Source organism: Sorex araneus, chromosome 9 (genome assembly GCF_027595985.1).
Source record: "Sorex araneus isolate mSorAra2 chromosome 9, mSorAra2.pri, whole genome shotgun sequence".
Taxonomy (NCBI): domain Eukaryota; kingdom Metazoa; phylum Chordata; class Mammalia; order Eulipotyphla; family Soricidae; genus Sorex; species Sorex araneus.
The window spans coordinates 4,947,336-4,971,635 of NC_073310.1; the positions used below are offsets into that span (position 1 = coordinate 4,947,336).

General features: G+C 47.0%; 1 protein-coding gene and 1 non-coding gene across 8 annotated transcripts in view; one reads left to right on the plus strand and one right to left on the minus strand.

The window, feature by feature from the left end:
* Positions 1-24,300, minus strand: part of HECTD4 (HECT domain E3 ubiquitin protein ligase 4) — a 158,912-nt gene that overhangs the window by 117,441 nt on the left and 17,171 nt on the right. For all 7 annotated transcript variants that reach the window (XM_055147412.1, XM_055147408.1, XM_055147411.1 and 4 more), the window contains exon 2: positions 4,582-5,099. In XM_055147412.1, the coding sequence (XP_055003387.1) occupies positions 4,582-5,099 (518 nt within the window). The remainder of the gene's footprint in view (positions 1-4,581; positions 5,100-24,300) is intronic.
* Positions 2,738-2,845, plus strand: LOC129398965 (U6 spliceosomal RNA). Its single transcript, XR_008626824.1, has one exon. It is a non-coding gene; the product is annotated as a U6 spliceosomal RNA (small nuclear RNA).

A 24,300-nucleotide genomic window follows, 5' to 3' on the forward strand; every position in this document is an offset into this window, starting at 1 on the left:
GTATATAGTAAGTCCAGTAAAATTGAGGAATAATAAGTACAGTAAAATAAAGGAACAAAAGCTCACTGAGAAGTTCAAAACCACCAGCAACGAAGTATCCTTACCTGGCGGGCTCATTCGGGTTGTGGAAGCAGAGCCGAGACTTCTTCCGTGGCCCCGAGCCGCCACCTGCTCTGGGCCCCGCCACCCTCCTCTCCCGGGCCCTGCAACACGGCGTCCCACTGTCCTGCTCCTTTTTTATTTTTTCTTTTGGCTTTTTGGGTCACACCCAGCGATGCTCAAGGGTTCCTCCTGGCTCTGCACTCAGGAATTACTCCTGGCAATGCTTGGGGGACCATAGGGGATGCCGAGGATCGAACCCACGTCGGCCGCGTGCAAGGCAAACACTTTCCCCACTGTACTCTTGCTCTAGCCCCCTGTCCTGCTCCTTTTGCTGTCCCTCGGTACCCCGGGGAGTGAACATCAATGTCGCAGCCCTTGCCGCTGTCCTCTCTGGGTCTGTCATTGGCTCCAACACCACCTTCTGCCAGGCCTTCTCTGGGCGTCTCCCACTCGTACCAGCCCCACCTCCACTCAGTGATTCTGTCTGAGTCTCCTGGGGGCCAGGACAGCGCTCAGAAGGCCGGAAGCATATGCGAGGCCCTGGGTTCAATCCGCAGCATGGCAGGCCCTCTCCCTTCCCCAGCACTGCTGGTGTGGCCCTCATGGCCCCCAAGAAATCCCACTTTGGGACTTAGTAGTCCCTGAGCACTGTAGCAAAGACCCCTCCCTCAGGGAATCCTGGTTTTTCTTTTGGTATATCTCTCTCTGAAGCTACTTATATGTTGTCTGTATCTCTGACTCATGAAACTTTGCTACTTTGCTCCCTGCTGTATATTTATTGCCTAGAAAAGCAACAATTATTTGCAAAATGTACAACCTAGACTCCCTTTTTTTTTTTTTTTTTTTGCTTTTTTTGGGTCACACCCGGCGATGCACAGGGGTTACTCCTGGCTCTGCACTCAGGAATTACCCCTGGCCGTGCTCAGGGGACCATATAGGATGCTGGGATTTGAACCCGGGTCGGCCTTGTGCAAGGCAAACGCCCTACCTGCTGTGCTATCTCTCCAGCCCCTAGACTCCCTTTAACTGTAACGTAAGAGACCAGAAACTTTGATAAACCTAGCAAGGCTCCTGGCACATTAGAGTTGTTCAATAAATGTCAGTTGAATGAATGAGTGAATGAATATCTTCATGGCAATTCAGGAAAACAGTTGTTCTGCCTTGAAAACATCAGTTTCAGAAGTTCGATAAGTTCTGCCTTAAAACTCTAGTTAAAGCGATAGCATAACCCTCAAAAGCTTATGACTTCTAAGGTAAATAAAATCCTGATTAGAGTGATTATATTCACAACACGTAGAGACCATCTTAAAAAACACCCTAGAGAAGAAAACTAAAACATCCATGCCAACAATCCTGCTGAATGGAATTTAGGACCTCAAGTATATAAAGCGATTTCAATAAATATCTATAATTCAGACTCAATTTAGACAAATAACAAAAAAAAAGTTAGTCTAATGTTCAATATCTGAAGTGCTTAAAACTAAAGAGTTGATTATTACTGTTAACTCCCTCCCTGTCCTCCTCCCTTCATTACTGTTGGTCATGCTGTGGTTTGAATGACGGAGGCATGCACGCCTGGTCATCCTCACCATTCCAAATCTGCCTTAGACCAATCCACCCTAATTGGCAGAATCGACAGGACAGCAGGTAGGATTTGCTTGCTTTGCATGTGGCCAAGCCGGATTTGATTCCCAGCACCCCATGTAGCCCCCTGAGCTCTCCAGGAGTGGTCCCTGCACACAAAGCCAGGTGTAAGCCTTGAGCATCGCTGGGTGTGGTCCCAAATAGTAATAAAAAAAAATTCCAAACAAATTTATAAAACTAGAGTTTCTGCATCAGTATTATTGCTCCTGCCCCTACATTAATAACAAACCTAGGTAGGGCATTAAAGTATCTTCTGGGCCGAAGCAATAGTACAGTGGATAGAGCGGGTAGGATTTGACGCGGGCTGAGCTGAGTTTGATCCCCAGCATCCCATATGGTCCCCTGAGCACCACCAGGAGTAATTCCTGAGTGCAGAGCCAGGAGTAGTTCATGAACACTGCCGAGTGTGACCCAAAAAGCCATAAAAATAGATAAAAGTATCTTCTTCACATGCAAAAATTCATCTTATGCAAAGTCTTTACAGGCAAACTTATATTAGTACCACACTTTATAGCCAGAATTAAGTTCATGTTAGAATTTTCACAATCAACTGATCTGCAGGCATCTAAAACTAGGTATAACAGTTTCCTCAGAGCAAAGAAAATGATGATATAAACTGGTGGTGGATCCAGAAAGATATTAGAGGGTAGGGCATTTGCCTTGCATGCAACAGACCCAGGTTAGATCCCTGGCACCCCATATGGCTGCCCCAAGCCAGCCACGAGTGATCCCTGAGCTCAGAGGCAGGAGCATGTCCAAAGCATAGTCATGGTGCCATTTTGGGACCACAGTGATAGTACAGCAGGGAGACATTTGCCTTGCACGTGGCTGACCCAGGTCCAATCCTTGGCATCTCACATGATCCCCCTGTGCACTACCAGAAGTAATCTCTGAGTACAGAGTCAGGAGTAACCAACCCCTGAGCATCTCTGGGTGTGACCACCCCAAAACAGAAAAATAAAAGTGTCGTTTTTCCTTAAAAATAAGTTGAGTGCTCGCTTCGGCAGCACATATACTAAAAACTGGAACAATACAGAGAAGATTAACATGGCCCCTGCGCAAGGATGACACACAAATTCATGAAGCGTTCCATATTTTAAAAAAATAATAATAAGTTGAGTTCGGGGCCAGAGCAATAGCACAGCGGGTAGAGCGTTTGCCATGCACATGGCCAACCTGGATTCAATCCCTGGCATCCCATGTAGTCCCCCAAGCACTGCCAGGAGTAATTCCTAAGTGCAGAGCCAGGAGCAACCCCTGAGCATTTCTGGGTGTGACCCAAAAAGCTAAATAAATAAAAAATAAGTTGAGCTTCAACCATTTAAAGATCAGATCGTAAACATAAAAAGCAAAGGAAAGGGGCTGGAGTGATAGCATAGCGGGTAGGGCGTTTGCCTTGCACGCGGCCGACCCGGGTTCAAATCCCAGCATCCCATAGGGTCCCCTGAGCACCGCCAGGGGTAATTCCTGAGTGCAGAGCCAGGAGTAACCCCTGTGCATCACCAGGTGTGACCCAAAAACCAAAAAAAAAAAAAAAAAAAAATTAAAAAAAGCAAAGGAAAAAGCCTGCAAGCAAATGACTTTATAGTCCACAGGAGAATTTTCCCACATATGCTTTGCTATTAAAAAATTTTAAAAAGTCGGGGCCGGAGCGATAGCACAGCGGGTAGGGCGTTTGCCTTGCACGCGGCCGACCCGGGTTCGATCCCCGGCATCCCATATGGTCCCCCAAGCACTGCCAGGAGTAATTCCTGAGTGCAAAGCCAGGAGTAACCCCTGAGCATCGCTGGGTGTGACCCAAAAAGAAAAAAAAAAAAATTTTTAAAAAGTCAATGGGGCAAGAAATACAGTGCAAAGGCCTAAGCACAAGCATTGCATGCAGGAGGCCCGATTTCTACCCCCATCACCTCATGGGGATGAGGGAAGAAAGACCACTCACGGTCTCCTGAGTGGCGGGAGTGACCCTCCCAAGCTCTCAGTTGGAAATGGCTCACAAGGACCACCAAGTATGGCCCCAATCAAAAAGAAATTAAAAACATTAAAGACACCATCGAAGGAAATACTTGCAGACATCAGTTAGAACCTTTCGCCCATGGTTCTCCCTGATGTCTAGACAATGCGCTGGGGAAAGCAGGGGGCAGGGGTCATCAGCCATTTTTCTAACCAACAGGTTCAGTGACCACACAGGTAACTTGGCAGGATGTAGAAATCCTCTCCTGCAAATGTCTCCGGCTGACAGTGAGTGAATCAACAGACTGACTTGCACACACAGGACGGTACACTACTAAGTCCTGTCCTGTCCAGAGAGCACTTTCGACTAAATCGATGGACTCCAGCATCAGAGTACAGAAACGCAATTTGAGACCAAGTCCACATCACTGAGTGTAGGTGAGTAAAAACCCACTAATACAGATATTGTCTTTATGGGTCAACATGAGAAAAAAAAAAATTTTTAAGTTCTACAAATTTTTAACCAACACACCAGGAGCAACAGAGATAAAGCATCCTCCACTAACTACCTTACACAAAATACTTATCATCTAATGGCGTGCTGATAGCAGCGAGAGTTCATTCTGCCCGGGAAGCCGTTAAGCTGTTATCAGAGGCTAACAGAAATCTAAAGACTGGATCCAGGTTTGGGCTCAGACTCCTGATGCCAAGTTTTGGTGGCAGCATCCTTTGTGCTATCAAGACTGTGGAATTCAACAGTAAAAGCAAAGAGGGACTTCTGACTGGGAGATCTCCCAGCAAATAAGCTTGCACTCCCCCTCTCTCACCCCGGCCAGGGAGGAGCACGCGCAAGGCCGCCCTGGCCGGATGTTGGTCTCTCCTTACCTGGCACACGCCAATGCCACCAGGGCCGCAGCAGCGTTTTCTTTTTGCTTATGAGGGATGTGTCGGCCCGTGTCCGAAGTCTCCTCGAGCCAGGAGCACAGCAGCGTTTCGATTCCGTTGAGACAGTCCGCGGGCTCCTTGGTCAAGCTCAAAGGCTGGCAGTCTCGAAGGCAGTTCAATAGCACCTCAGCAGTTATGTTACAGAGAGAGGGGTCTGTTCGACTCTGGGACTGGATGAGGGGGAAGACCAGCAGCAGCCCCATCCGCGAGGTGAAGGGCGCTTGCTCGGGCTGCTGCAACAAGCCCTGCCGCTTGAGCAGCGCGAGCGTCTCCTCGTCCCCGGAACTCTCCCGCTCATGCTGCTCCTCCAAGGCCAGCTGGCGCTGGGCATTCCACAGTCCCCGCAAGGCATTCAGGCGGTATTCCAGCAGGCGGGCGTAGGCATTGCTCTGATTGCCGCACACGGAGCGCAAGCGTTCCGCTAACTCTGTCGGGTTCTTGGTCTCGAATGTTAAAATCTAGGGGAAGAAATGATAGAGAAGTCAGCGTTGTGTTGCCTTCACCTTTGCCTTCATTTCCAGAAGTAAATGTTCCCAACTGTATTTAAAAGTGGCCCCAAGGGGCTGGAGCAATAGCACAGCGGGTAGGGCGTTTGCCTTGCACACGGCCGACCCGGGTTTGATTCCCAGCATCCCATATGGTCCCCTGAGCACCGCCAGGGGTGATTCCTGAGTGCAGAGCCAGGAGTAACCCCTGTGCATCGCCAGGTGTGACCCCAAAAAGCAAAAATAAAATAAAATAAAATAAAATAAAATAAAATAAAATAAAAATAAAAGTGGCCCCAATCAGCCTGCAGAGATAGTCAAGGGTTAAGGCCCTTGCTTTGCATGCGGCTGATCCTGGTTTGATTCCTGGTAGCACATATGTTCTCTAGAGCATTGCCAGGAGTGACCCCTGAGCACAGAGCCCTGAGTAAGCCCTAAGCACTGCTCATGTGGCCGAAAACCCCGTTCTAAAATATGGGCTTACTCCTGACTCTGCATTAAGAGATGACTCCTGGTATATGGAGGCCGAGGATTGAGTTTGTGCAAGATAAGCACCCTACCTTCTGTACTACCACTCCAGCCCTCAAAGCATTTTAACTGCAACTGAAAGTGAAAACATGCTATAAAACCAAGTAATTGCTGATGAAATTATTTTTTATCTGACATTTCCGCTAATGATACTATTAAAACCGGGATTACAGGCTGGAAAAAAAGCTCAATGGGCTGACTGCATGCTTTGCATTCAAGAGACCTCAGCTGATCCCCAGCACCACAAATCCACTAAGTACGTCAGGAGTAACCTCCAAGCACAGAGCTGGGGAAATGAACAGGGACCAGAGGGACAGTACAGTGGGCTGGACACTTGCCTTACAAAAGGTCAATCCGGGTTCAATCCCGGTACCCCAGATGACCCCCCAAGTGCTTCCAGGAGTGATCCCTGAGCTCAGAGTCACGAGGAAGCCCTAAGCACAGCCAGGTGTGACACAAAAACAAAATAAAAAGGAAAAAAGAACACTCTACTGTAAATACTGTTAATTCATTATTTCCATTGGTGATACAGATGTATTCCGTTCATATTAACACATGAAGCACCACTATTTTCTTGAAAAAACACTGAATTATCACAAAGCCTCTACATTTTCACTGGCTGGGGGAACAATAAAACCATTAAATCCTCAATCAAGAACACAAGCATGAGGGGCTGGAGCGATAGCACAGCGGGTAGGGCGTTTGCCTTGCACGCGGCCGACCGGGGTTCGATCCCCGGCATCCCACATGGTCCCCCAAGCACCGCCAGGAGTAATTCCTGAGTGCAAAGCCAGGAGTAACCCCTGAGAACCCCTGAGCATCGCTGGGTGTGACCCCCCCCCAAAAAAAAGAACACAAGCATGAGTTCTCAAGATAAACAACCAAACTAAATTTGCCGTGCAAAAATATGAAACTTAACCACAGTCATCAATTTATGTTTAACTTAACCAAATTCGTCAATTAAAATGAACAAGCTACAGCTATAACCAACAAATAAACACTGACGTACTGAAGCATGCAGAGAAAAACAGATTACCAGGCACTAAGGGAGTCTGGGTCTCACAGACCAGAAAGCCAAGGGCGTAGGGTGTGGAATAAAAGCAAATCCCGTCATTGGCAGTGGCAATAAAAAGGGTCACAGTTCCCATTCTCTCACAGACCTAATACACCAAAAAGTAGGGAAATACAAGTGTTCTGTTGGGAGACAAGGGGTTGGAGCAACACCTGGCAGTTCTCAGGACTCACTTCTGGCTCTGGCAGAGCTTGGAGAACCACATGTGGTGCTCGAAATGGAGCTGGGATTAGTCACATGCAAAGCAAATGCCCTGGCCCCAGACGAGCTCTCCAGCCCCAGAAAATACAGTTTTGTATGACTTGATAAAAAACATTTCATTAGGGGCTGGAGCAGTAGCACAGTGGGCAGGGTACTGGCCTTGCATGCGGCTGACCCGAGTTCAATTCCCAGCATCCCATATGGTCCCTCGAGCACTGCCAGGGGTAACGGCTGAGTGCAGAGCCAGGTGTAACTCCTGCACATTGCCAGGTGTGACCCAAAAAGTTTAAAAAGATTCATTAATTCCAATCTCACAAATCTGCAAGTCTTTTTCTACCTCCAACTTTGTGTCTCAAGAGCTATCCAGCCAGTAAAATGAGCGTTTTCGAAGCCACCGAAGCCCTGTACATAACCACCCTGCTTAGCCTGACACACAAGTCACCAAACTAAATTGAAAAACGGTTCAGTTTTAAAGCAAATTCCATGGGGCGAGAGCAATAGCACAGCGGACAGGGCACTTGCAAACTTGGGTTCCATCCCAGACATCCCGTATGACCCCCACGAGACCCATATAAGTAATTCCTGAGCACCGCTGGGTGTAGCCACCCCCAAAGAAAATTTTTTAAAAATTTCAACTCAGAAAGGTAGACACATACGTATGTCACTTAATTGATCTGAACAAGTTCGTTTTTAAAATAAGAAGCCGAGAAATAGTACAGTGGGTAAGACATGATATAATGCAAGTCCTATTATTAAAGGGAAGAAGTAGAGGGCCTGGGAGACCACCCAGAGAACTGGGGTCAATTCTTTCTTTCAGGAGGCCCAGGTTCAATCTCCAGTACCACACGGTCTCACAAGCACTACCAGGTGTACCCAAAATCAAACAAAAGAATAGGACTTTTTAAAAAAATTTTTTTTTGCTTTTTGGGTCACATCCAGCGATGCTCAGGGGTTCCTCCTGGCTTTGCACTCAGGAATTACTCCTGGTGGTGCTTGGGGGACCATATGGGATGCCAGGGATCGAACCCGGGTCGGCCGCGTGCAAGGCAAACGCCCTACCCGCTGTGCTATCGCTCCGGCCCCAAAAGAATAGGACATTTTAAATTAATGTTAAATACACTAGGTTCGAACAACAATGATGGTTTTTATTACCATGCAGTGCTGGGGATCAAAAACAGTGTCTGCCGCATGCAAGGCAAGTGCCTTCACCCCTTAACCCTTCTACTGTCTCTCGAATCCCAAGAGTTCTGATGTAATTAACAAATATTATATAATATACACAATGACTATTATGCTTATTGATTTGGCTATATCTGGAGCATCCTCTGCTCTCAGGAATCCATTAGGCTACTCAGCATTATCCGCTTCCACGGCCCCTGATGAAACCAAGAACTGCCCGCTCCGCTGCTGTTCTGTAGAATTCTGAAGTTTGAAGGTCATGGCCTGAAATCACTTTATAGAGACATCGGACCTTCTGAGCTTGAGTAAGTCAGCTACGGAGGATCTATTCTGGTACTTATGAATATTGAATGATCTGCCTCAGAGCCTCATCAAACCACTGCCCTCAGTAACTGCTCTTGACCAAGAAGATGAAAGACCAAAATATCATTAGAAAATTAATATTTTTTTTTCTTCAAAATGGGGAAAAGCTATTTAAGGAAGAAGGAAGAGCCTTGTCATCCTTCATCAGAAGGAAAGTTCAGTTTGGCGGGTGGGAGAGAGCCCAGTGGGAGGATGCTTGCCCTGCACAACCACCGGCCCCTAGCCCGCTGAACAAGAACAGGGGTGCCCCCAGAAAAAAACAAAAAACTTAACAGAGGAGTGTAAACCACAGTGTGAACGCCAAAACCTGATGTGTGACCCCTGGCAAAAACCAAAAGCGTGCACACAGAAGAGCCAGGAGGGGGGCGATGCCCATCCTGGCAACGTCATCAGTAAGAAGCCCAGACCTCCACCAGAGTCAACGAACAAGGGCGAGGCGTCTGCGGTTTGTCCTTCTGTTTCTGCTTTCAGAGCAGGGCTGAAGGGGACTCTCCTGGGGCCTCATCCCTGGGAGACAGAGGCCCCCGCTGGGCTCCACCCGCAGCCCCGTGGCTCACTTTTAATAAATGATGTCCAAGCAGGAATGGAACAGGGTGGCTCTTTGAAAGCGGATCTGAGGCACCAAATACCTACTCAAAAATGTCTCCACATTACAAAGCCACTTCCACCCATATAAAATTTTATAGAACTAACACAGTTCGTGTTCTGATGTTTAGTAATTGATAGAAAAAAATCTGGAGGAAAATGGAGGAAATGCACTCCTCAAAATAAATCTTTTTTTTTTTTTTCTTTTGCGTTTTGTGTCACACCCGGCGATGCACAGGGGTTACTCCTGGCTCTGCACTGAGGAATTACCCCTGGCGGTGCTCAGGGGACCATATGGGATGCCGGGAATCGAACCCGGGTCAGCCGCGCGCAAGGCAAATGGCCTACCCGCTGTGCTATTGCTCCAGCCCCTCAAAATAAATCTTATTATTAGGAGTATTTGAAGAAAAGAAAAACACACTACAAAGATGAACTGCTGATAACTGCTTAAATTACATATTCAATGTAAAGAGTACCGTAATCTGACACAGTCATGAAAAACTTAGCCAAAATGGTTCATGAGAAAAATCACCATTGACAGTTTTTGAAAGTAAAACAAATTAAGCTCCAGACTGTGTAATATCCCACAGTGTTGTGTTATTTATTTAGTCTGTCCCTTCTTTTCAACCGTGGGTTCTAAAAGAGAGAAGCCATGTCTTATTCATACTTGCATTACGAAAGTTTAACACAGTGTCTGGCACATAAATGTTTGATGGATTAATGAGAAGATACATCAATTACAAGAATAATTCTCTTAGAGTGTACATCTGGTTCTCACTGTACATCTGAGTAACCCTCTCTTACTTGGACTAATTATAAATCTACCTTCTGGAGAATGGAAAAGAATTCTTCTTTTTCCACATAAGAGCCTTTAATTAGATCAAGAAAATACAAGTGAGGGGCTGGAGCAATAGCACAGCGGGTAGGGCGTTTGCCTTGCACGCAACCGACCTGGGTTCGATTCCCAGCATCCCATATGGTTCCCCAAGCACCGCCAGGAGTAATTCCTGAGTGCAGAGCAAGGAGTAACCCCTGTGAATTGCTGGGTGTGACTCAAAAAGGGAAAAAAAAAAAGAAAATACAAGTGAGAGCTGGAGAGATAGTACAGAAGGGAGGGAATTTGCCTTACACACGGCTGACCAAGATTCAATGCCCGGCACCCCATATGGTGCCCCAAGCATGCCAGGAGTAACCCCTGAGCATCTTCAGATGTGGCTCTCCTCTCCAAAAAGAAGAACAAAAATGAAAGCAAGGAAGGAAGGAGAAGGGAAGGAGGGAGGGAGAACGAGAGGGGAGGAGAGGGGGAGGGCAGGGGAGGGGGAGGAGGAAAGGAGAGGAGAGGGGAGGAGAGGGGAGGAGAGGGGAGGGGAGGGGAGGAGAGGAGAGGAGAAGAAAGAAAAAGGAGAGAAAAGTGAGAGTAAGATGAGGACTCAAAATGTGAGGGTGGTTGTTTATGACCCCAGTAGAATCTGGAAACGCTTTGAGAGCCCCCCACCCCACACAGACCCCATTGCTGTTGCTGGTGCAATAACCTAAGCACCACCAGGTACAGCAATGAGACTCCCCCACCCCACCCAGTATGGCTTGGGGTGGCACCAGGGGCCCCGAGTTCCTGGGGGCCCAGTAACCTCAGCACCGAGGGGCTGACTTACACCGCATTCTCGGGCCCTCACTGAACACTGGCCTGGTGGTTAGAATCCAGAGAGCCTTGAGCCTCCAAAGCACCACTTGGGAGAAGCCCCCCCCAAAAAAAAATGTACACAAAACATCTGGGGGATGACCTGATACTTATGTGTACATATATGCAAAGTCTGGCAAGCTACCCGTGGCGTATCCAATATGGCAAAAAAAAAAAAAAGGTAACAAGTCTCACAATGAAGACGTTACTGGTGCCCGCTCGAGCAAATCGATGAACAACGAGATGACAGTGACAGTGATATATGCATTTAGCCAGACCAATTTTGTTCACTTATAATTATGTATATAATCTATATTTATACATTCAAAGGTTTTACCTAAAATATACTACCTCGTTAGACTACTTCAGGGAGGGTGGAGGTTTGGGCCACACCCAGTGGTGCTCAAGGACTACTCTTAGCCCCCCATTTAAAAATATGTAGTATATTGGGGCTGGAGCAATAGCACAGCGGGTAGGGCCTTGCACATGGCTGACCCAGATCCAATTCCCAGCAGCCCATAGGGTCCCCTGAGCACCGCCAGGGGTAATTCCTGAGTGCAAAGCCAGGAGTAATCCCTGAGCATCACTGGGTGTGACCCAAAAAGAAAAAAATTACATATATATATACACACACATATATATATAGTATAAGGGCTGGAGCAATAGCACAGCAGGCAGGGCGTTTAGCTTGTACACAGCCAACCCCGGTTCAATTCCCAGCATCCCATATGGTCCTCTGAGCACCGCTAAGAGTAATTTCTGAGTGCAGAGCCAGGAGTAACCCCTGTGCCTTGCCGGGTGTGATTAATATATATATATATATATATATATAGTAATATATACATATATATAGTATGTAGGGGCTAAGGAGATAGGAGATAATGGGTATGGCACTTGCCTTGCATGCAGCCAACCCGAGTTCAACCCCTGGCACCCCTAAGCACTGCCAGGAGTGATTCCTGAATGCAGAACCAGGAGTAACCCCTGAGCATTGCTGAACGTGTCCCAAAAATAAAACAAGAAAGATGTATTTAATAATGTTTTAAAAATACACCTCTGTTCATTACTCCAGCCCTGAACCGCAGAGCGAGGTCACTATCCCACTGTTGATAAGCGCCCAGGCGTTTCTGTAAAGACGCCATCACTGTGTAAGGAAAGGATTCCCAGTAGGGAGGAGGGTGTGAAAAGCCCAAAGTGCATCCGTTTCTTCAGAGCGGTATGGACTGACGTGCAGCTGAGCTCTGAGTGATGCTCTATTAGCTCTGCCTCTGGAACGAACAGGTTGTTGAGGGAGAGGCTAAGAGTGTCTCATGGAGCAGACATTCCTAATGGCGGTGGGGACAGGAGAGGAATAAAGATGACCTCCCAGAGGGCACCTTGCAGCAACTAGAAACCGAGACTGGCATCTAGTGGGTAGCGGCCACGGACGCTGCCAACCAACCAACAATGCACAGGTTGAACCCGCAGCCAAGAACCAAGTGGCCGTGCTGGGAAACCTACTCTAGAGAAGTGCTGGGCGGAGCAGCCTCACGACGGCACCTGACGTCACGGGAGAGTGCAGTCTCCCGCAAGGGCACAGGAAGTTCCAGTTGGCAAAACTGTCAGTACACACAATTGAGGGGCTTTAAGCATCTGTTCGTTGAAAATACAGACTCAAGGGCCGGAGTAACAGTAAAGTAAATGTGTTTGTCCCACACACCATCAGCCTGAGTTCGATCCCCGGCATCCCATATGAGCCCCTGAGCACTTCCCGGAGTGATTCCTGAGTACAGAGCCAGGAGTAAGCCCTGACCACCACTGGGTGTGGCCCCCCAAAATAAAAACTTAACAAATAAGAACTATGAACCAGAAGCATTTAAATTGTATATTCCTCAAAGGTGCAAACTTGGATTCATTCCTTCATCTACTTAGCTTCTATTCAAAAACTTCAGGATGTTTTGGATCATTTCTCCTAAACTAAGGTACCTGGCATGTAAGCGCTCAATAACGTTCTTTAATATTATCTCAAAAATACTTTTCAAACACTAACACTGTCAATATATCTGCCAATGTTTTCTCTTTCGTTCACTAATGCATCCCAAGCACCAGGGAAGTTGGCACAGAACGGGCACACAATCAACAAGGCACCTCTTCTGAACACCCCCAGGGGGCCGTGGCATGGCAGTGATTAAAAGATCTGCCCTGCACGCATGAGGCCATGAATCCGGCCCACTGCTGCCCGCATGCTGCCAACACAGCCTGGCAACTCCACTGTCTGAGGCAGGCGCCTCCGCTCTGAGATTCCAGGGCATCCTAAGTCATTTCCAGCTGTGACTCCCCCAGCCCCAAGAGTCCATGTGATCGACACAGGGACCCCCAGCTAGCACGACAACCAGAATGTACCTGGGCACCGCAGCCTGATGTGTGGTCTCGGCAAGCCCCACGCCAAGTAAGGGAAAGCCACAAGTAAGAGTGTGGGACAGCCACCCCCAGCCCAATCTCGCATTAGCAGAATTAACGCAGGGAAAGGGAGAATTTAACACCACACACACACACACACACAAAACACACAGAGTGAACATCTGTGTTTGAGATGCCGGGCCAAATCACTGTTTCTGTCCAGACTGGCAGCTTCTGACACAAAACAAAAAAAGCTGAAAGCAATGCCATTTATACTTATTAGACCATGTCACACCATGATAAGATATCATGGTGGGCCACAAGATAAGATAAGAAGCATGAGGCACTGCCCAATTTTTATGTTCAAAAACTGGTTTGGTTTGAGGGCTACATCCCGCGGTGCTCAGCACTTTTTCTGGGCTCTCGGCTCAGGGGGTCACTCCTGGCAGGGCTTGGAGGGCCATGTGGGGTGCCAGGGATGGAACCCAGGTTGGCCACGTGCAAAGCAAGCACTCTACATGCTGTACTATCACTCCAGCCCCGAGGAACTGCCCATTGTTATGTCACTGAATCTCCTTTCTCATCAATTCCTGCTCACAGCTGTGTATGACTAATTAAAACTGCCTAGAAACTCGTCTATCACTTTACTAGTTATTTCTTCTACTGTATCAAAAGGCTGCTTTAAAATTCAAATCCATCTGTCTCCCTCTGTCTGCAAAGAACATACGTTCAGAAAAAGTAACTAGCTAAAATTAAATGTACCTTTCCTACCTAAGATTTAATATGTTATTGGGGACAGGAAGTAAGGAGTATAAGGAAGAACAACACACAAAGCAAAAAAAAAAAAGATAATACAGAGTTCAGCCAAACCAGAAACTTAAGACATTTAACTCCTATCTCAGCAAAGCAGGAACAAATCCAGAAACTCCTGGCTAAGTGGATTTACATCTAAATGCAAAATCCTCTAGTCAGATTAACACATACCACATACCGTATATTAGCCATGCAAAGTCAACCCCAAAGGTTGGCTCATGCATTTTCCTCTCATTTGAATTAGTCACTGTCACTGTCATCGGTTTGCTCGAGCGAGCACCAATAACATCTCCATGGTGAGACGTGTTGCTACTGTTTTTGGCATATCGAACACGCCACGGGGAGCTTGCCAGGCTCTGCCATGCGGGCGGGATACTCTTAACTTTTTTCCAAATCTTGGTTTCTAGAGTCCCTTCATCTGGGAACCATGGGTTAGCCTTAGAAACGACTTTAAAGCAGGAGTGGAGCTGGTGTCTGGAAATGCAGGTTCTGGATCCCGTTCTTCACTACCAGCAAAACAAAAATTTAAATTAGTAGAAATCCTCAATTGGCTCACAGCCTATAGTTTCGATATCAAAAAATATGGATCACCCACTGCTATGCTGGTGACCCTATACTGTAATCAGGATGCCATTGAGAGGCCAGGGTTAAGGTGTTTGTCTTGCATGCAGCAACCCAGCTTCCAATCCCCTGCGCTCACCTGTCCCCGAGCGCCGCTGAGTACAGGCTTTGCATGCGGAGGCCCAGGTTGGCTCCCCAGCGCCACCAGGAGCCAGGAGAAGCTCTGAACATCACTGGTGTCTCCCCAAACAAAACAAATATGCCTGTTGTTATCAGGAATAACGTAGAAAAAACTCAGAGCTATGAATCACAACCTTCCTTCCAGTCCAACAGAGACATGGATCATTCTCTCCCCAGTCACTGTGGCTGCCAAACTCAGTGACGCTCCGGGCAGAAGGAGAGGAAGCCCCAGGCAGGTGTTAAAAACTGCTGATTTAGACCAGAAGGACGGTATGGGGGCCCAAGCTGTGTTTGTTCTCATGCCAATTGCTTGCCATATGAACAACAAACACAAGCCATTTATATGGATGACGTGTCATGAGACAACACACAGAATTCCCTGCCTGAGCTTTTCCACGCTGTCAACCTCAACTGACTCAACCAAGTCCTTGGCCCAGACTTGAGCAAAAATAGTTCATTCTCAGTTTGGACAGACCAAAGAGGTCGACCATAAAATGGTGGGCACTGCAAACAGAGAGGTTGGAAATTCTAAAGACCAGTAGAAAACCTTCTAAGTTTATTCAAATCACTTAAAACACAGAAAACATACGATTTTTAATTAAAAAAAAATAATAAGCTAGATGGAAAAAAGAAAAGCTACTAGGAAATGGAACGGCCGTTCGGTGGGCAGGGAGCTTGCCTTGCTTGCGGGCGACCTCTGCTATATTCCCCACACCCATATTGTCCTAATGGCCCACCAAGAGCGATCCCTGAGCACAGAGCTAGAAGCCCTGAGCACTGCTGGGGGTGGCCTAAAAGCAATCCAAGAAATGAATTAAAATAGATTGCCCAGGCATATATAGCTCAGAGACAAAACATGCCTCACATGTACAAAGCCCTAGTTCAATGCATAGCAACCAAAAAAAAAATATATATATATATATTATATATATATATATATATTAAATTAGATTAAACATAGTGTTCTACAAGAGAATGCTTTAGGGGCCGGAGCGATAGCACAGCGGGCAGGGCGTTTGCCTTGCCCTTGCACGCGGCCGACCTGGGTTCGATCCCCAGCATCCCATATGGTCCCCCAAGCACTGCCAGGAGCAATTCCTGAGTGCAAAGCCAGGAGTAACCCCTGTGCATCGCTGGGTGTGACCCAAAAAGCAAAAAAAAAAAAAAAAAAAAGAGAGAATGCTTTAGAAGGGCCAGAGTGATAGTACAGTAAGGCACTTGCCTTGCATGTGACAAACCCCAGTTCGATCCCCAGTGTACATATGGTCCCCTGAGCACTGCCAGGAGTAATTCCTGAGTGCAGAGCCAGAAGTAATTCCTGAGCATTGCTGAGAGGGGCCCCAAAGCAAAAAATATACATATTTTAAAAAGAAATGCATTAGAGGACCATGTATTTAATATCAGGCGCTCCAGCCACCTTCTATTTTTGCAGCAACCTCTAAAGCAAGAGTTATAGAAACAATCAATTTTATAGTTGAAAGAAATAAGGCCTCATCAAGTAGATCCTAGTTGTCCTTGAAATAGATTTTATGACACTCCTGAATATTTCATCAAATAAAACTATGAATCAAAACTTAAAACCTGGGGGTGGGAGGGGACCCTGGAGATAGCACACAGTGGGAAAAGCTCTTGCTTTGCACACGCCCAACCCGGTTTGATCCAAAGCAACTCACATAGCCCCCTGAGCACCCAGGAGTGATTCCTGAGCTCAGAGCCAGGAGTAATCCCTGAGCATCACCAGGTGTGACCCCAAAACTAAAACCAAACCAAAACACACACACACACACACACACACATTTAGGGACTGGAGATATAGTACAGTGGGTAGGGTACCTGACTTGCAAACAGCCTACCCAGATTCAATCTCCAGCATCCCAAATGGTCCCCTGAGCACCGCCAGGAGTAATTCCTGAGTATAGAGCCAGGAGTTAATCTCTGAGCATTGCTGGGTGTGGCCCACAAACAAACAAACAAAAACCCTGGAGGTCTCTGGACTGAAACCTCTGGAGACTTCTTGAGACAAGGGCAGGCTGCAACCCTGCTCTCCGAGAGGCCCAGGACCCTGCTCTCCGAGAGGCTCAGCGTCCGACCCACCCCAGCATCCCCTGGATACAGACAGCCCGGCTTCACAGCTCCATCACTAATCCGGAAGGGCTGCCAAGCTGGAACCTTCCAGGCCCACAGCTCCTGGAGCACACAACTGCATAACACCCCCGAATTCCACAGCGCTGATGGTCTAGTACGAGCACGGCAAAGTAGGTGGGAAAGTTGTGCACAAGCCCACACCACTCAATGAGAGAAAAACAGTAACCCAGAAGGCTCAACTAGCATCTACAGCTCAGCAAACCCTCAGACAATGACTTCGTAACACCACTGAGAGGTGTATGTTGTAACAGGCACATATAAAGTCAACTATGTTATGCCTGCTAAGAGGCAGGCTTGGGAAGGGGAAACTAAGGACATTAGTGGAAGGAAGGTCACACTAGTGGTGGGATCAGCGTTGGAACACAGAATACCTGAAACTGTATTATGAACAACCTTGTAATTCATAGTATCTAATGAAATACAATCAGCAAATAAAAGCTAAAAAATAAAAAAGGACAAATTTAAAATCTTAGTGAAGAAGGTCACACTGGTGGGACTAATATTGGAACATCTTATGTCTGAAACAACTGTATTATCTCAGTGTTGTAATAAAAATTTTATTTATTTTTAATTTTTTTTAATAAACTATTTTTTGTTTGTTTGGAGGTCATACCTGGTGGTGCTCAGGGGTTACTCCTGGCTCCGCACTCAGGAATCACCCCTGGGGGGGGTCAGGGGACCATATGGGATGCCAGGGATCAAACCTGGGTAGGCCACATGCAAGGCAAATGCCTTTTCTGCTGTAATTGCCTTCTCCAGCTCTAAAAACAAAATATTCTTTTTTCCCATAGAAATATTTTCAGTTTATTTTATCTGGGATTCCATATGGTTATACAATATTATTTCTATTTAGATTTTTTAATGTTGGTCAATCACTTTATTCTATTTTTTTTTCTTTTTGGATCACACCCGGCGATGCACAGGGGTTCCTCCTGGCTCTGCATTCAGGAGTTACCCCTGGCGGTGCTCTGGGGACCATATGGGATGCTGGGAATCGAACCCAGATCAGTCACATGCAAGGCAAACGCCCTACCCGCTGTGCTACCACTCCAGCCCCCAATCATTTTCTTCTAAAAATAAAATATTTGCAAAGGAATTTTGATGGATTCCCTCCCCCCCCCCGTTTTACTTATCTTTCGTCTTCCATGCTGTATGTCATAAACACAAACTGCCTTTCAATTAGGAGGGAACACAGTATCATAAGCAAAATACAATGAAACAGCTAAACAAAGTGTAATAGAATCAAAAATAAGATGTTTTTTACATTTTTATAATTTACTTTAAAAAATTGTAGATGTCTAGAAAAAATACTGCAAAATCTGTACTTTCTAAAATGTGTTGCATCATGAGCACAAAGATGTATGGATCTGTAACTGTACCCTCACGATGACTCTCTAATTAAAAATAAACTAATAAAAAATTATGTGTTGCATGATACTACTATATCAAGTTATTCTCTAGTGAAGAATTATATCGGCAAAGATAAGGATTTAGTGGGGAAGAAGTCATATGAAACATGTAGCTCTGCTTCTTTCTCATTTTTAAATGAGTATCAACTTATCCATGCTGAGAACAGATGGCAAAAGAAAATGGCCCAGAATTCAGCTGTGACATTATAAACATGGTGGTCAGCAGGAGCTACATTATTCTTCATTTTAACCTTTACCTGGGAACAGCATTTGGAGTGTTATATAGTAAAAATAGATTAGCAAGCCTCAGAGAATTTAATTCTGGCGAATGCTTAAGGCAAAGGGGAAAAAAATTGTAAAGAAACCTATTTAATTCTAGAAAAGCAATAGAGTAGCTGGAAATGTCTTGAACAATTTTATATTCTTGGAAATTTTAAGTATTTTTTGGAAAGACTACTGTAATAAACTTTTTACTTTGGCATCAAAATAAAATTTGAGTCTAAAAGAAGACTCAAAGACAAAAATAAACATGCCGTTCTCACAATGTGATAAAAAGAGGGAGGTAAGAATCACTTCTGAAAAAGCGGTGTATTAGAAAAAAAAATTTTGGGGGGGGGGCTGGAGCAATAGCACAGCGGGTAGGGTGTTTGCCTTGCACATGACCAACCCGGGTTCGATCCCCAGCATCCCATAGGGTCCCCTGAGCACCGCCAGGAGTAATTCCTGAGTGCAAAGCCAGGAGGTAACCCCTGTGCATTGCCAGGTGTGACCCAAAAAGCAATAATAATAATAATAATAATAATAATATTTTTTTGCACCAATTCCAGCTGTGCTCAAGGATCACTCACTCCTGGCAGTGCTCTAGGGAACATATGTGGTACCAGGGATCGAACCCGAGTCAGCTGGGAGCAAGGCAGGCACCTTCTCCACTGTACTATCTCACTAGCTCCAGAAAAAAAAAAAAAGTTATTTTGTTTAACGATTCTTGTTTTTGGTTTGGGAAGCAGTAGTGTCCCAATCTTAGAAGTCTTATGCAATGCAATGCAAATTCCAAAATTTTCTTAAAGGTATTTTGTTTTTGTTTGGGGGGGCCACTCCCAGAGGTGTTTGGGGCGTCCCCCGGGCTCTGCACTCAGGCATCACTGCCAGCAGGACTTGGTGCAGGGTCAGAGTTCGGGTCAGTTGCAAGCACCTGACCTGCTGGACTATCTGCAGACTGCTTAGTTTGCTTTTCTTAAGTAAGCATGTGAAACCATTCTAAAAAAATGATAAAAGCCCTCGGTTATTATCTTTAAAAAATGATGCCTCAGTGTTCTTGGATGAATTCATCTAGGAGGTTGATTTTGGAGTTTTTGCTTTTATGTTTTGTTGCTTGCATGGCAAGAGCCTTACTTTCTGCACTATTTCACTGGCCCCAAGATTAATTCATTTTTCTAGACTTTAAGAAAATAAAATATCCTGGGGCTGGAGCAATAGCACAGTGGGTAGGGCGTTTGCCTTGCACGCGGCCAACCCGGGTTCGATTCCCAGCATCCCATATGGTCCCCTGAGCACTGCCAGGGGTGATTCCTGAGTGCAGAGCCAGTAGTAACCTCTGTGCATTGCCAGGTGTGACCCAAAAAAAGAAAAAAAAATATCCTTACAGCAATCCTCAATTGAATAAGGCTTTATTTCAACCTAAGGGGGGGGGGGGCAGAGATTCTATTTTAAAAGCTTAAGTCTGTGTGCCAGAGAGATAGTGCAGCAGATAGGGCGCTTGCCTTGTGTGCCGCCGGCCAGGGTTTGATCCCTGCCATTCCATATGGTCCCTTGCACACAGCCAAGGAGTGACTCTTGGTCACAGAGCCAGGAGCAAGTCCTGAATATCACCAGGTGTGCTCCAAACCTCCTCCCTCCCCTCCCCGACAAAAAAGAAAAAAATGAGAGAGAGAGTGAGAGAGTGAAAGAGAGAGAGAGAGAGAGAGAGAGAGAGACAGTGAGAGAGAGAGAGAGAGACAGTGAGAGAGAGAGAGAGAGAGAGCCCCAAGTGTGTGGCAGAGCAGGACTCACCCTAGGCCAAGACATTATCACCTGTCACCAAAGATGCCAGGGCGGGGTCTCTGCAGTGCCTGCCAGGCCCCAGATAAGGGGGCACGGCCGATCCCCCTCCTAACTCAATTCTGACTCATACCAGGGGGATCTGCTCAAGGGAACATTTCAACTAATTTTTTTTTTGGTTTTTACAGTTTAATTTTATTAAGATCTGTAGCACTGCACTGTCATCCCATTGTTCATCTATTTGCTTGAGCAGGCACCAGTAACGTCTCCATTGTGAGACTTGTTGTTACTGGTTTTGGCATATCGAATACGCCACAGGTAGCTTGCCAGGCTCAACGGTTACTTCGTCAGACCACAGAGTTTTATTAAGATATAAGAACAAATTCCAAAACTTACTCAAAACCCGGCAGTTACAAAACTGAATGGCATAAGACCGACAAAAGTCCCTGTGCATTTCACTAGATCTTTTCCCCTCCCTCTCTTCCTCCCTCCCTCTCTTCCTCCCTCCCTCTCTTCCTCCCTCCCTTTCTTTTTTTTGCTTTTTGGGTCACACCTGGTGATGTTCAGAGGTTAGTCCTGGCTCTGCACCCAGGAATTATTCCTGACAGTGCTCTGGGGACCATATGGGATGCCGGGAATGGAACCTGGGTCGGCCCCATGCAAGGCAAACACCCTCCCGCTGTACTATCGCTCTGGCCCTCTTTTCCTTTTCTATCCAAGAAAATAAATACTACCATGATAAATTCAAATATATATGAATATGTTTAGATGCCAGAAAGTTTCAATTTTATCATCTTTGCTGAGCCCAGCAGCACATTAAATGTTATAAAGTATTTCCAAGAATCAGTGTGAATACGTAGTACATGCCACTCTGAATAACTGTCTTCAAAAGGTTAAGTTAAAATAGGACAAAACTGAGTCACTTATATAATAAATCCTCATTTAGCAGAACTCTAGGTTCTTAGAAACGGATCGAACAGTGTATAAAGGAACCAGTTTCATATCAGGCTAACTGATATAAGCAAGAGTAAAATTCCAGCTGCTCCGAGGACTAGACACATGTTCTGCAGGGGAACCCCAGGTTTGTTCCCCATCATCCCCTAAGCACTAGTGGGAGTGGCCCCAGAGCACTGGACAGAGAATAGCCCCTGGGCACTGCTGAGTATAGCCCAAAACAGCGGTGGGAAAAAGGTCTACTTCACAGCATATCCCTGGCCCCGAAACACCAAACCTCTCAAGGGCCCAAACCATTTCTAAGGTTTCACAATTATTATCTGTAGTCATCCACTCGTCCATTCTCCAGCCCACTGGTGCCAGTTCCGTGGCCAGAATGCAGCCCAAAAGGTCCAGCCAGCGGCAGGGGCCTCACACACACGCCCCCACGGAGGGGCAGTTCAGACACACCGGCAAGCCTCACGTGCACAACTGAGGGATGGGGAGTCACCTGGGGTCCCCAGGAAGCCCACCCAGGCACCAGGGAGTGTGCGCGCATCCCACCCGGAAGCCAGTTTCTTCACATATCCTTGATGCCATGACCTGCCAAGCCTGAAAGCCAGCAGTGCTGACTTTCGTCCTCTCTTCCACTGGGCAGCAGAGACGGCAGTCGGCGGGGGTTTGCCTTGTGACTGATGGAGTTTGATCCCCGCCACATAAGGCCCCAAGCCCTCAAGAGTGACCCCTGAGCTCAGAGCCAGGAGCACCACCCAATGGGGCCCCAGCAAAACAAAAGTTTCATTTAGAGTCGCAAGGACTAGCGCAGAGGCTCAGAGTACCTGTTTCACAAGTTTACAGTTATAAGTTCAAATCCTTGGTGGCCCACACATGCCAACTATGGCCCAGAAGTCCTGCTGTCTGAGCCGGGCAGCTGTGCTGCAGGACTCCCAGACTGCAAACAACTTCCAGCCACTGTAAAGACGGGGTCTGACCCTGGCGAGCAGACACACCGGGGAGATGCGCCGGCCGCTGGAGCGGAGACGGCAGAGGAAAGGACCTGCCTGTCTCTTGCGCTGAGTGAATGAATTCCCCGGGACAGGAAACAGGCCCCCAGTCACTGAGTGCAGAGCCAGGAGTAAGCCCTGAGCACCGCCAGCTGTGGCCCAGTAACCAAATTAATAACAATAACAATAATGATAACAATAATAGGAGCCGAAGCAATAGTACAGCAGATAGGGTGTTTGCCTTGCCTGTGGCCAACCCGGGTTCGATCCCCAGCATCCCAGATGGTCTCCCAAGCCAGGAGTAATTCCTGAGAGCAGAGCCAGGAGTAACCTCTGAGTATTGCCAGGTGTGACCCCCAAAAAAATAAACCAAAAAGAAACTAAAGAATAAACAAAATAATAATAATAATAATAATAATAACAAATGTGTGTGGGCTGGAGCGATAGCACAGCGGTTGGGCGTTCGCTTTTCACATGGCTGACCCGAGTTTGATTCCTCCACCCCTCTCGGAGAGCCCGGCAAGCTACCAAGAGTATCGAGCAGAGCCTGGCAAGCTACCCGTACGTATTGGATATGCCAAAAACAGTAACAATAAGTCTCTCAATGAGAGACATTACTGGTGCCCGCTCGAACAAATCGATGAGCAACGGGATGACAGTGACAGTGACAATAAACGTGTGAGTGACAGGGAAAATGTAAGCCTGTGTGAGCACCACAATCACAACTTGTAGGCTTCGCCTAAGAGTGCACACCCAGGGGAGAAAGTGCACGATCACCACCACTGAAAGAGTGCCAACCGGTGAGCACCACGGCCAAGTGTGTGAGCACCTCAGCCCGACCCGTGTGGCACCACCATCAACAACAAAAGAAACGGAGGGAGAATAAAAATAATAATAATGCTTCTGGGGCTGGAGCGATAGCACAGCGGGTAGGGCGTTTGCCTTGCACGCGGCCGACCCGGGTTCAAATCCCAGCATCCCATATGGTCCCCTGAGCACCGCCAGGGGTGATTCCTGAGTGCATGAGCCAGGAGTGACCCCTGTGCATTGCTGGGTGTGACCCAAAAAGCAAAAAAATAAAATAATAATAATAATAATAATAATGCTTCTGGGGCCAGAGATAGTCCAGCAGGTCAGAGCTTGCAGTGCACACGGACAGCTGACCTAGGGCACAGCCCCTGAGCATAGCTGGTGCCCAAACAAACTAATACTAATGTCTCACTTACCTGCTGCTCAGATAGCTACATCTTCACCCAAAATAAATGCAACTTTTGCGTTATGGAGGGTAGTTTTTGGCCCTGGCAGGGCTCAGGGCTTATATGGGACCTGGTGCTCAGGGATCTGGTGGAGCTCAAGGGGCAATGTGTGGTGTCACGGATAAAACCAGGGACAGCCTTGTTTCTCCAGGCCATAAACTCAAACTTGTTTCATTTGGAGGGAGCCACATGGCGCAGTAGGGCTGGAGCGATAGCACAGCGGGTAGGGCGTTTGCCTTGCACGCGGCCGACCCGGGTTCGATTCCCAGCATCCCATATGGTCCCCTGAGCACCGCCAGGAGTAATTCCTGAGTGCAGAGCCAGGAGTAACCCCTGTGCATCGCCAGGTGTGACCCCCCCCCACAAAAAAAAAAAAGACCACATGGCGCAGTACACAGGGCTTACTCCTGGTTGTGCACTCAGGTATCAGTCCTGGCAGTGTTTGGGGGACCATCTAGGGTCCCGGGAATTGAACCTGGGTCGGCTGCGTGCCCTACCTGCTGTACTATCTCTCTAGCTCCCATAAATATAAACTCTTTTTTTTTTTTTTTTTTTTTTTGCTTTTTGGGTCACACCTGGCGATGCACAGGGGTTACTCCTGGCTCTGTACTCAGGAATTATTCCTGGTGGTGGTCGGGGGACCATATGGGATGCTGGGAACCGAACCCGGGTCGGCCTCAAGCCAGGCAAATGCCCTACCCTCTGGACTATCGCTTCAGCCCCTAAATATAAGCTTTTAAGGAAAAAGGAAGTTGTCAGTTCTTGAGGACCTACTATTTGCTACACACTGCATTAGAGCTTTTTAAACCAGTGCAAGACTAATTTGGGAGTGAGGGTGGGGGTGTTTTGTT